This window comes from Onychomys torridus, chromosome 3 (genome assembly GCF_903995425.1).
Source record: "Onychomys torridus chromosome 3, mOncTor1.1, whole genome shotgun sequence".
Taxonomy (NCBI): domain Eukaryota; kingdom Metazoa; phylum Chordata; class Mammalia; order Rodentia; family Cricetidae; genus Onychomys; species Onychomys torridus.
The window spans coordinates 133,443,267-133,455,809 of record NC_050445.1 but is presented as its reverse complement, the minus strand read 5'-3'; the positions used below and the strand labels follow the sequence as shown (position 1 = coordinate 133,455,809).

The following is a 12,543-nucleotide window of genomic DNA, read 5'->3' as shown; positions in this document are numbered from 1 at the left end:
AGAGCGTAACTGTGTCTGTAGTCCCAGCACAGGGCAGGAAAGAGCCCTTGTGAAAGCAAGGGTCTAAGGAAGGTGGAGACCCAGGAGCACTTACCACAAAGCCTAGTTGCTCCCTGGAAAAGCTTTGAAAACACTGTGGTGACCACATTGGCAAACCCTCCCATTCCCAACAGCACCCATCCAGGTTTCTAGGACCCTTCCTGCCACAGTGGTTGTGCAGAGCCTCTAAGAACCGCCTGTCCTTGTCACTGATTTAGTCTCCTTTTCCTGCAGCGCCTGGTGTCCATGAACATGCCTCTGAACAGCGATGGGACGGTCATGTTCAATGCTACCCTGTTTGCCCTAGTCAGAACGGCCCTGAGGATCAAAACAGAAGGTAATGGCTCTAGACCACTGGTGGGAGGTGCCGAGGAAGGTCCAGCATCCCCACCGGAAAGATGTTTCTGCCTACCCAGCATCAGTGCAGAATAACATGGACAGCCTGCATCACACTTACATTTTCATTGGTTCTTAAATGCGCCCCCCTTGCCATAGCTTATTTATTTTGAACTTTTCTTTTCCATCAAACCCTAGAAATTGCCCTGGTAGCCTCCTGAGCACTGAATGTTTAATGCAAAACACAGAAGAGGTGGTTGTTACACAGAGCAGGACAAACCCCATACCGATGGACTTGTATTAGCAACAGGCATGTCTCCCAAATATTCAGTTTTCTTTTGAAGTTAAAAGGACCTGTGTTGGGAAGGTGACAGTGACAAGCAGTAATTGCGGTAAAGAGAGGTCATTGCCTGCAGTTACTAAGGGTTACGATCCCATGTGTGCTACACTGCTCAGGCTGTACCCCCTCAGTCTGCTCACAATAGAGGGGCCAAGAGCTGCCCTGTGGGTTAGAAGCGGTCCTGGTGAAGGCATCTGTTGTCATGTCACTGAGAAGTACTTTGAACTGCTCTGGGAAAGGCTTCGTGAACACACCCCAGAAGATGCTGCAGCTCTCCAAGACCCACCTGAAGTGCCTCTTAAGAGTGTGGTCAGAGAACAGGCCTCAGAACCATAAGCTGCTGGAAAGGCTAACTCTGGGCACATGCTGAATCTGTGACTCCACATGTCAGGGTTGGGAACCTACATTTAGAGATAGCTGCATAGACTTCTCATGTATGAACTAAAGTTTGACACCATGAGTATGACCTGAGAGTCCCAGGCTTCCAGCCAGTGTCCTTGGTGCGGTAGAAGGGCACTGGGCATCAAACACGACAGGGCACAGCATGTGTGTAACTACTTGCTTCATTTTCCACATTGTGAAATAATGAGAGTCGGTAGCATCTGGCATTTACTTCACAGAGTCTCCCAGAGAGGTGCCTTCTTTAGTTGAGTTCTTCCAGAGAGTAACAGACATGAGAGAACCAAGAACCTATCCTGCAAGAGACAGGGCAGGATTTGCAAAATAAAAAATGGATCAAATTCTCCCAGTAAACTAAAAAGAAAGGAAAGGGAAAAAATGCCATTAGTAGTTAGTGCAAAACTCAAATCTATAAATAGGCCTGATGAGAGAGAATTCTATACACACTTAATGAATATGTGTACATAGCAGACAGAACTGGAGGAATGTCTGCTGACAATATTATTAATATTGAATATCACTGTGTAATGGAGCCTTCTTTCAACTCTGGCCTTTCCAAATTTTCTATAGTAAATATTATTTCCTTTCTCTTCCAAGGAAAGGGCTTCTTTTTCCAAGGAGAAGAGACAGAATGACTACTAGAAGGGATGTGTTGTGATACGTAAAGCTTACTATAAATTAATAATGCAGGTCTTGGCTCCAGGAAGGACTAAAAAGCACTTGTGCATGGAAGCCAAAGTTTAGCGGGGCTGAAGATGCACTGCGCAGGCAAACCAGATCTCAGTGAAATAATGCCAGCACCTGAGGGGCTGCCAGACACTCCATCACAGAGTACCGCTGTTAGCAAATGGGAATTCCTGGGGAGAGAAGCCAGCCAGTGGACATACAGTTAATTAAGAATTAAAGATAAACTCTTAAATATGAAGGCTCTTGGGAATAGTCACCACGGGCATTTAATTCTCCAGTATTCAAGGCTAAGCTTTCATCCAAAACAGGCCTTCTATGAACTTGTTACATAAGACCAGAGTCAACACCACACTCAGACAAGAAATGGGGGAAAACACCAGCATTTATCGCAATAAGACAGATCAGTCTTTACTGGCCCTTCAGGCTGTTGTAAAAAGTGGAGGTAACTAGGAAAAAAAATTAACATGTACCTTGAGAACCAGAAACCTCATCTCAAGCAAAGTACCAAGCTGAATAAGATTTTCTATTAGAACACTAAAGGAAAAAGATATTAAATTTAAATTAGGGCTTGGAGTATAGCTCGGTGGCAGAAAAGGTTCCTATCATGCACAAGGTCCAAGATTCAGACCCCAGCACTGAAAACAGAATAATACAAATAAAATATATACAATAAGAAAGAATTATTGGTGAAATTCCACAGTTACATTGGGTTGTTATTGGAATAAATGAAGGCCTAAAAATGTGTAGGATCCTTTGGAATATACATTTGTTCTGTAGGTCTGACTAAATGATCACAAATTTGGTTCCTCTCACAATTTAAGAGAGGAACCATCCAAAGTAAGATGTTAGCAGGCTGGTTCTTTCTGGAGGCCTTGGGGGAGAATGGGTTCCACGTCTCTCTCTGGCTTTGGGTGGTCTCAAGTACCTCGCTCCATCAGTCAGTCTCTACCACTCTTCACAGTATGACCTAGTCTGTGTGCCTCTGGTCTTTTCTTCTTGCCTTGATGTCACCAATCACATTGGATAGGTGGTCTATCCTAACACATCATGACTTTACTAGTTACCTCTGTGAAGACCCTGTTTCTAAATATCTTAGTTAGGGTTTCTACTGCTGTAAAGATACACCATGACCACAGCAACTCTTAAAAAGGAAAACATTTAATTGGAGTGGCTTACAGATCAGAGGTTCAGTCCATTATCATCATGGTGGGACATGACAGCATGCAGGCAGACATGGTTCTGGAGAAGGAGCTGAGAATTCTACATCTTGATCCAAAGGTAACAAGAAATGGGCCAAGTATCACACTGAGCAAAGTTGGAGCAAAGGAGACCTCAACATCCACCCCCACAGTGACATACATCCTCCAACAAGGCCACACCTACTAATAGTCCCACTCCCTATGAACTTATGGGGGCCAATAACATTCAAACTACCACATTCCACTCCCTGGCCCCCATAAGCTTGTAACCATATCATAATGCAAAATACATTTAGTCCAACTTCAAAAGTCTCCATAGTATAATCATAGTCTCAACAATGTTTTAAAGTTCAAAGTCTCTTCTGAGAGTCATGCATTCTCTTAACTATAATCCCCTATAAAAATAAAAAAAAAAATAGATCACATTACTTCCAACATAATGACACAGGATATACATTACCATTCCAAAACATAGGGAAGAGAGCATAGTGAGGAAATACTGGACCAAAACAAGACCAAAAACCAGCTGGGAAAACTCCAAACTTTGCATCTCTATGTCAGATGTCAAAGTGCTCTTCAGATCTCCAATTTCTTTCAGTTTTGTTGACTGCAACACACTTCTTTCTCTTGGGCTGGTACCACTCCCTGTTAGCAGCTTTCCTCAGCAGGTATCCCACAACTCTGGCATCTCTAATATTTGGGGTCTCCAGGGAAATCTTCCATCTTCACACAGTGGCCTCTCTAGGCCTCCATTTAGGGACACCCCTGGTCTCAGTGGCTTTTTTTAGTTGCTCCTTGACTCTAAAGCCAGAACTGTGTGGCTGAAGCTGCCAAGTTCTGCTGCTTATGTGGGCTGGAACATGGTCCCCTTGTTCAATTACATCTTCATCAGCTTTCTGTTTTCCATGGTTTCCTTCACTGCCTAAACTTGGCTATTCTGGAACTTGGTCTGTAGACCAGGCTGGCCTCAAACTTAGAGATCCACCAGCCTCTGCCTTCTGAGTACTGGCATTAAAGGCGTATACCACCACACCTGGATCTAAGCTTTTCTTTAATTTCTTTTTGTGAATTGGAAACTTAGCTGGGTGGAATCTTGCCCTGAGGTCACCACTCCCTTTATTCCATTACTTAATCTGTTTGTCTTCTTGAACTTAAGACTTGGTTCCATTCTACTTCCTGGTGCTCTTTTTCTTTTCAAATTGTACATTTTATATTTTTACTTTCTCAGCTTGTTCCTTTTCATTATAAATCTTCATTAGAGTTAACACTAATAACCACATTACTGAATCTATACTAAGCTGTTTTGAGATTTCCTCTGCCAGGGGAATTAATCCAAAACTCTTTAATTTAGCTGCAGGCAGACATTTTGGACAAGGGCAAAAAACCACCACATTCTTCACCAAAATATCACAAGAACAATCTTTAGCCAACATACTAAAATTCTTCTCCTCTAAAACCTCTTGAGCCAGGCCCCACAGTTAATCAAACTTTATTCAGCACCACTGTCTTCCATGCTCCCACTAGGATGACCCACTAAGTAGTACTTCAAGCATTCAGCTGCTTTTCTAGTCCACAATCCCAATGTCTGTATTCCCTTAAACAAAAGCATGGTCAGGCCTATCACAACAATACCCCACTCCCAGTACCAACTTCTGTCTTAGCTAGGGTTTCTATTGCTGTGAGAGACACCATGACTACAGCAACTCTTACAAAGAAAACATTTAATTGAGGTGATGGCTTAAAGTTCCAGAAGTTCAGTCCACTAATATCATGGTGCGACATGGTGGCCTGAAGGTAGATGTGGTGCTGGAGAAGAAGCTGAGAATTCTACATCTTGATCTGTGGGCAACAGGAAGTGAACTGAGTGTCACACTGAGTGAAGCTTGAGCAAAGGAGACCTCAAAGCCCGCCCCACAGTGACACACTTCCTCCAACAAGGCCACACCTCCTAATAGTGTCACTCCCTATGAGATTATGAGGGCCAGTTACACTCAAACTACCACACTCAGTAAATTCACCTTCTGAGTTTTCAAGTAGACATGAGACTGTGGGTACTTCTTTCAACACAATATAAAAGATAAGTTCATTTGCACAGGATTCTTTCACTGCATGTGTCAGAAACCACTAAGTCCAGAATGGTGGTACATACCTGTAATCCCAGCATTTGAAAGCCCATGGCAGGAAGATTATGTGTTTGAGGCAAATTAGGGATACATAATAAGCTCTTGTTTCAGAAAACAAACAAAAAAGAAGCTATGAACAACCTCCAGTGAAGGGAACTGAAAGCATGTTGGACTGCCCACAAGTCCAACAAAGCCCAGGACTGGCTTTAGCTTCAGTTTAAATTTGATGCTCAACATGTTCAGGAGCCATCACTCACTCCTCATGAGTGCCTCTGCTTGCTCCCATGAACCAATCCAGAGCTGGGTTTGAACTCAGGCAGTCTGACCCTGTAGCTCATGCTGTTCGCCGTCACTTTCCATATGATAAATGTTACTTCCAGCCATATCCTCTTCCCAGTGCTATGAAGCAAACCCCATAAACTTCATAGCTTCAAAGAGCACCCAGTTAGTAGCTCACAGTTCTATCAGAAGTCCAGCTATGGAGAAGTGGGGCAATCTGCTTAGGAACTTCCAAGGTCAAACTCAGTACACTAATTAAGCCAGGGGAAGATGCCACCCCCAGGCACATTTGGACTGTGACTGAAATTCTTCTCCCACTACTGTTGGTATGTGGTCCCTCCTTCCCTGCTAGCTCCCAGTCAGCTGGGGATGACTCTTAGCCGCCAGAGACTGCTACCTTTGCTCAGTACACAGTATTCATTCATCTGGGCCTGTCAGGGCCCATGTGTCCTACTTACTCTTCTGCTCCCAGCCAGAGAAGATACTAGACTTCTTTTAAAATAATCTTTTTAGTGCATACACAGTGAACAAAGTAGAGTTATATATACATATGAATTCTGGACTTTAATTGGGCCGCTGTGGTTAGGTCATAGGCATCATTTCCCTTTGGTCAGGTTGTAGGTGCTGTGACATAATCCATGAGAGGAATACCATGTATCATATTCTCACTCCATGGGATTTCACAGTGCATGCACACTGGTAGTGAAGGGCAGGTATCCTTGGGAGGACCCTAGAACCCTACCTAGCACATCCCCTCTTGCAATTGCTTTTTAGCTTTGCTTCCCCACTAGTGTGAGACTATTGTCTCAGGCAGCATGTATCTAATGAAGTCCAAACTACCAGAGCAGAAGCCTTCAGGTTTCTGCCTCCACTGTTAGATTTTTCCACTTCCTTCCCTGGGGGACTCAGCAGAGATCCTTTGGACACATATGTGCCCCCTGTGTTGTGTATGTGTGCAGGAGGACTGTATCATCCTTCCCACAAAACCTCTCCATTTCCTGCAGCTGCACAAGGAGGTTGTCACAGTTACTATTACCGTGAAGAGACACCATGATCACAGCAACTCTTATAAAGAAAACATCTCATTGAGGGTGGCTTGCTTACAGTTTCAGAGGTTCAGTCCATTATGATCATGATGGGGAGCATGATGGTGTGCAGGCGGACAGACATGGTGCTGGAGCAGAGAGTACTACATTTGCAGGCAACAGTTAGTCCACTGACTGTCACACTGAGTGAAGCTTGAGAAAAAGACCTCAAAGCCTACCCGCACAGTGACACGCTTCCTCCAACAAGGCCACACCTCCTAATAGTGTCACTCCCTTTGGGGGCCATTTTCTTTCAAACAGCCACAGAGATCATTGTGAAATGTCAGCCTCAGGATCAGCTTGGATGCTGCCCAGCAGGGCAGACAGTGTCGGGGCTGAGACATGAGTGTCTGCAGGCACCATCAGGCTCTTTAGCACTAACCAAAATGGAACGTGGCTTTTGTTCAGGGGGACTTTCAGCTAGCTTGCAATGGAGCCAGAAAGGAAGGAGAATGACAATAGACAGGGCAAGAGAGGACAGTCACAAGGAAAGAAAGTAAAAAGAGAGGGAAGGGGGAGTGGAGTGAACTAGGAACTATGAAGACTGAGGAGCAGAACAGCAGGGAAGCAGAATGTGATGACTCAGGGTGACTTGTAGGAAGTCTTCAGTCTGCATTGTTTTCTATCAGGGAACCTAGAACAAGCCAATGAGGAGCTGCGGGCCATCATCAAGAAAATCTGGAAGAGGACCAGCATGAAGCTGTTGGACCAGGTGGTGCCCCCTGCAGGTGGTGAGTGTTCCCTGCATTCCCAGACCAGGGCTACTGGCCCAGCCAGTAGGATTTCTCTGCCTTCCTGTCCTCCAGCTGTGCTATCATTGGCAGTGCAGACACAGCCTTTGAGACTACCATACTTGAGTCCACCGTGCTTCTGGATCCTTCTTTCCCTGGACCCTTCTGTGGGCTCAGGGGACCTACTTGGCTATCATGTTCCACACAAGCTTGGATGCGAGCTGTCCAGTTGGAAACTTGCTGTAACCCCACATTCACACGTGGGAACAGGCAAGCCTTTCCATGCTTAAGGGTTTGCCAGAACTTTCGTGGGAGCGCTACAATATATGGGTATAGATTTACCCATAAGCCCCCAGGCTGACTGCTCTAGATTTGCTCTAGAGCTCTCAAGGAAAGTTGCCTGAAGTTTATCACATCTTTTTAAAAGCTCATCTTTTCCCTAGAGCTAAGCAGGGCTCATAGGGGCTCAGAGACTGAAGTGACCATCAGGGAGCCTGTATGGGTCTGAGTTAGTTCCTCTACATATATGTTATGGTTGTGTGGCTTGTTTTCTTGTTGGGCTCCTAACTGTGGGGTTAGGGGCTGTCTCTGACTCTTTTGCCTGCTCTTGGGACCTTTATCCTCCTTCTGGCTTGCCTCATCCAGCCTTAATATGAGGGGATGTATCTAGTCTTATTGTAACATGTATGCCGTGTTCAGCTGATATCCCTGGGAGGCCTGCCCTTTTCTGAAGGGAATGGAGGAGGAGTGGGTCTGGGAGAAAGAGGAGGTGAGGAATAAGGACTGGGAGGAATGGAGGGAGAGGAAACTGAGGTTGAGATGTAATATATGGGCAAAGAATAAATTTTGAAAAAAAAAAAGGATAAGAACATGCTTGCTTATTCTGGAAAAGAACTCAAGAAACTGGTGATGTGATGAGCTGTCACATTTCTGATATTCCTGATAAGCAGACAGGAATATGGTGAGTTTTTAACTGTGTGCCTTTTTACATGTTTTCTTTTGTACTAAAAAATTAAAGCTAATATGTTAAAGAAGTTTTAGGTGCTGAAAAAAATCAAGGAGTTCTGGTGGAATCACTCATCCTGTCCTCTCTGTGTGCCATAGATGATGAGGTCACAGTAGGCAAGTTCTATGCCACCTTCCTGATCCAAGAGTACTTCCGAAAATTCAAGAAGCGGAAAGAGCAGGGGCTGGTGGGCAAGCCTTCGCAGAGGAATGCACTGTCCCTGCAGGTGAGGGGCTGGAGAGAGGTACCCACACACAAAGGTCCCGGTCACCTCCCCCTGACCCTAACCAGGGTCCAAGTCTTGCTACCTGCCTAGGGGCCAGGGCTCACCCCAAGAAAGCTCATAAGCACTCCGAATCTTCCTGAAGGTAGCTATGAGAGGGCAGGGCTCTTCCTCTCCTGCATTCTTGCCCTCATACTTCGCTCAGCCATCCTGCCAGCTTCCCCAGCCCCCAGTCCTCTTACAACATCTGCTTGTGAGACAGCAGATTCTTGGTGGTCCTGTAATATGCTTTCATGTCTCCTAGGGTGGTTGGGGTGGGGGATTTTCCAAAGAAGCCCATCTCCTGGAAGAGCAGCAGAGAGACAGGGGTTTGTGGGGGGAGCAACTGGGTCCTGGCTGACTAAACATCAGTAGAAAGTCTTCATGCATCCCTCTGGGTTCCAGGCTGGCTTAAGAACGTTGCATGACATTGGGCCTGAGATCCGACGAGCCATCTCTGGGGATCTTACCGCTGAGGAAGAGTTAGACAAGGCTATGAAGGAAGCAGTATCTGCTGCCTCTGAAGATGACATCTTCAGGGTAAGTGCCATGACTAGTGTCTTCACAAAGTTCAGTTTGGAACGATGCTGCTGCTGCTGCGCTAAATTGGTGTTTGCCTGATCTCTCTGAGGGGTGCCATATTCCTCCTAATCAGCTGTCTCCTGATTCCCTACCTCCTTTCCAAGCCAACTCCATGCCATGCCATCCTCCAAGGACACAGCAGCTCAAAATACAGCCAGCTCTCAGAGAACAGGGGGAGCCTGTTTCTGTAAAGAAATTTTGCTAAAGAAGTTTCTCATCAGAAGGTGTGGAGTAGAACTCCTGGGCCACTTCTAGTCTGAAAACTGTTTTATTCACAAGTATTTGAATATCTGGCATATCTAAGTAAAAATACAAACTTCTGGCTTTTGTTGGAGAAAAAAATCAGGTTAAGTGGCCAAATTAGGTGTGGGTTCTTATGTGGTAGCTGGACAAGCAGTGGTTGCCTCATTAAGGTGGAACATGTGATATCTAAGTCACAGTGATACCCTCTAGGCCTCCTCCTCTTCTTTTCCTGGAGTAATATTAAGGCAGTGGGAAAAATCACACACTGCTGTGCCATACGCCTGCAGTCTCCCATCTGGAGCCCTCACTTCTGCTTCTGGCCAATCCCAGTCTCCAGGTCTGGCTCCCAGGCTGTAACACACAGAGAGAGCCAAGCCTAGCCCACCCTGCCATGACCAGCCTTGTATCCCATCCTTACTGCCATCATTGAGATATCCATCAGTGAATGGCCTCAGAGATACAGAACCATGGTAACACCACCCTTACAAGACCTAGACGTCAAGGCCTGTCACCAGGACCCAAGGACCTTCAGATATCAAATTAGACAAGCCTTGCAAACCACTATTCCCCCTGCCCCAACCACTACTCCCCCATCCCTCGCTCCAGGAAAAAGAAGGAATAGTGGAGAGAAATACTTGTTCCTGACTTTGAATCTCAAAGAACCCCTACAGGAAAGGAAGCCATGATATAATCGATATAGTAGACGCTTCGCTCTTAGTTTCAATTTGACCCATACAGCTTGTCGTTCCACGAGCCGCTTATATGTCCACTAAGACAATCTGGTTCACATCTTCCATTCCTTCTTCCCACCCCTCGGCACTCACAGCAAGCTCCACCAAGCTAAGCAGCTGGTTTCTGTGAAGGGCTGCCATCTTGGACTGTCCTTGAAACCCAGCCTCAGTCTTTGATGCTCTTTTGTGAACAAACGTCCAGGGAGGCGTCTAGAGCAGCAACCTCCTGCCTGCCCAGGCCCATGAGGGATGCCTGTCCTGGTGCTACATGTAGGGGAATTGTGGAACTTTGAGCATCTAAGTCCCTCCCTCTCCCATGTGCCCAGAGTGCGTGCCTCTCTGGAGGGCAAGATGGCTTCCCACGGCCTATACTTCTTAACCGCTGCCATGCAAGGAGTGGGGAGGGGTGTAGAGAAGGAGGAGGGAAGAGAAGCCTTCTCCACCTACCCCTCTGTCTTATCCACAGAGGGCTGGAGGCCTGTTTGGCAACCATGTCAGCTACTACCAAAGTGACAGCAACTTCCCTCAGACCTTCACTACCCAGCGGCCCCTGCACATCAACAAGACAGGAAACAACCAAGGTGACACCGAGTCGCCATCCCACGAGAAGCTGGTGGACTCCACTTTCACTCCCAGCAGCTACTCATCCACGGGCTCCAATGCCAACATTAACAATGCCAACAACACTGCCCTTGGCCGCTTCCCCCATCCCACTGGCTACTCCAGCACAGTCAGCACTGTGGAGGGCCACGGGCCTCCCTTGTCCCCTGCTGTCCGGGTACAGGAGGCAGCATGGAAGCTCAGCTCTAAGAGGTAAGCAGGAGGGTAGGCCTGAGCATGAGGGTTTGCGCACCCTAGCCAGTGGACACCGGGAAAGACAGACTTAGACCCTGCAGCCTTCTGAGCAGCCTCCAGTCTCCAGTGGAGGCTGCTGCCCTGAACTGGAGGTTGGAGCCAGCCTGCCACCCACATCTGCTCCTGTTGACACATGACAATGACAGTGAGGACGGTGCTCTGTTTCCTAGGTGTCTCCCAAGATGCCTTACCAATGACAGTCCTTATCCCTCTCATCCCTCCTCGGGGTGTTGACCTGTGACCCTCCAAGATGTGTGACTTGGGCCTGTACCACACAACCCAGCCCCTGCCCTTTCCCAAATCCCTAAGCCTGGCTTTTCACCTCATTGAGATTGGCCAGTGTGTCCACCTCTGTAGCAGTAGTGCAGAATAGGTCCTGGGGTCTTGACCATGTCTCCCACCCCGGCTCACCATTCCCCACCTTGCCTGTGCTGTAGGACACACTACTATGAGATACAGTATGGTGGGTGCTATAACTGCTCTAGGCCTTAAGGAAGCATGCCCTGGGCTTTTGCAGGCCCCCTCTTTATCTGTGTCATAGCTGTAGGCTCCTGAGGAGAGGACTTCCTCTGTGTCTTGTTCATCACTTTTAACTGGTTGCCCTTCCAGTCCACAGGTTCTTAGTGCGACAGTCCTTTTTCTTGCCCTCTGACCTAGAATACAAGCAAGAATTTCAGGCATCTCTTCTGAATCCCAAGTGTCCTGATTCACGGAGCAACATACCTGCTCACTGGTTTTCACACAGTCCCATTTCCAGGTGGCTATATGCAAGTCTCCATGGCACGTGCATTTGAAGCATGTTACCATGGCATCCATCCTGCCTACTGTATACTCCGGGACTCCAGCTGCTTTAACCACCCCACAGCAGTGCTGGCTGAGCCCTAGGACCCAGGGAGTGAGTGCTGGCTCCACCTAGGAGGTTATTAAGATGAAGCGGTTGTCCCATGCCTGTTCTGGTGGCCCTACCCTTTTCTGTAACACTACACTTGTCCCCCACCTTTGAGAACTCAGCCCTAGGACTAGCTCTGGTACCTGCTATGCCTTGTGAAAACCTCTGCCTGTCTTTTGTAACTTTCATTTTATTTGGGGTTTTTCTTTGACAGTTTCATATACATGTGGAATATATTTTCATCACATTCACCCCCATCGCCTCTCTTATCTCCTTCTACTCCACGGTCTCCTTCCTACTTCTTTGCCTTTCTTTTTTATGTGGCCCACTGAGTTTAGTTAGGGTTGCTTAGATAAGGACAGGTGGAAGGTGGCACACTGAAGGTGAGCCCCCATTCTCCTCCCCTCAGCCAACAGCTCCTCATGGAGGGGTGGAACCTCCTGAGCCCTGCCCCCTCCATGATGGCGTGTTGATAGGCCCAGTCTTGGGAGAAGGCAGCAAACAGTGGAATCCTCCAGCTCTCCCCAGACGTTCCTTGAGCCTCGGAAGGAGTGACACAGAAGACTTGTTTAGGACTGAGCTCTCAACAATAAATTAGCCTCAGCACTTGGACCACATATGAGTCTCTGCTGCTCACAGCTAAAAGAAGCATCTCTGACCGAGGCTGAGTGGAGCACTGATCTATGGGTACAAACTTGAATACTTAGAAGGCATTTTGACAGCATGTCCATGTAGTAAACAACAGTAGGAGGTCCCT

The 12,543-nt window shown here is 47.0% G+C and overlaps 1 protein-coding gene across 8 annotated transcripts in view; it reads left to right on the top strand.

Moving 5' to 3' along the window:
- Nucleotides 1-12,543, top strand: part of Cacna1c (calcium voltage-gated channel subunit alpha1 C) — a 541,159-nt gene that overhangs the window by 514,239 nt on the left and 14,377 nt on the right. For all 8 annotated transcript variants that reach the window (XM_036181728.1, XM_036181732.1, XM_036181730.1 and 5 more), the window contains 5 exons: nucleotides 274-376; nucleotides 7,117-7,218; nucleotides 8,323-8,450; nucleotides 8,892-9,026; nucleotides 10,509-10,855. In XM_036181728.1, coding sequence (XP_036037621.1) covers nucleotides 274-376; nucleotides 7,117-7,218; nucleotides 8,323-8,450; nucleotides 8,892-9,026; nucleotides 10,509-10,855 — 815 coding nt within the window. The remainder of the gene's footprint in view (nucleotides 1-273; nucleotides 377-7,116; nucleotides 7,219-8,322; nucleotides 8,451-8,891; nucleotides 9,027-10,508; nucleotides 10,856-12,543) is intronic.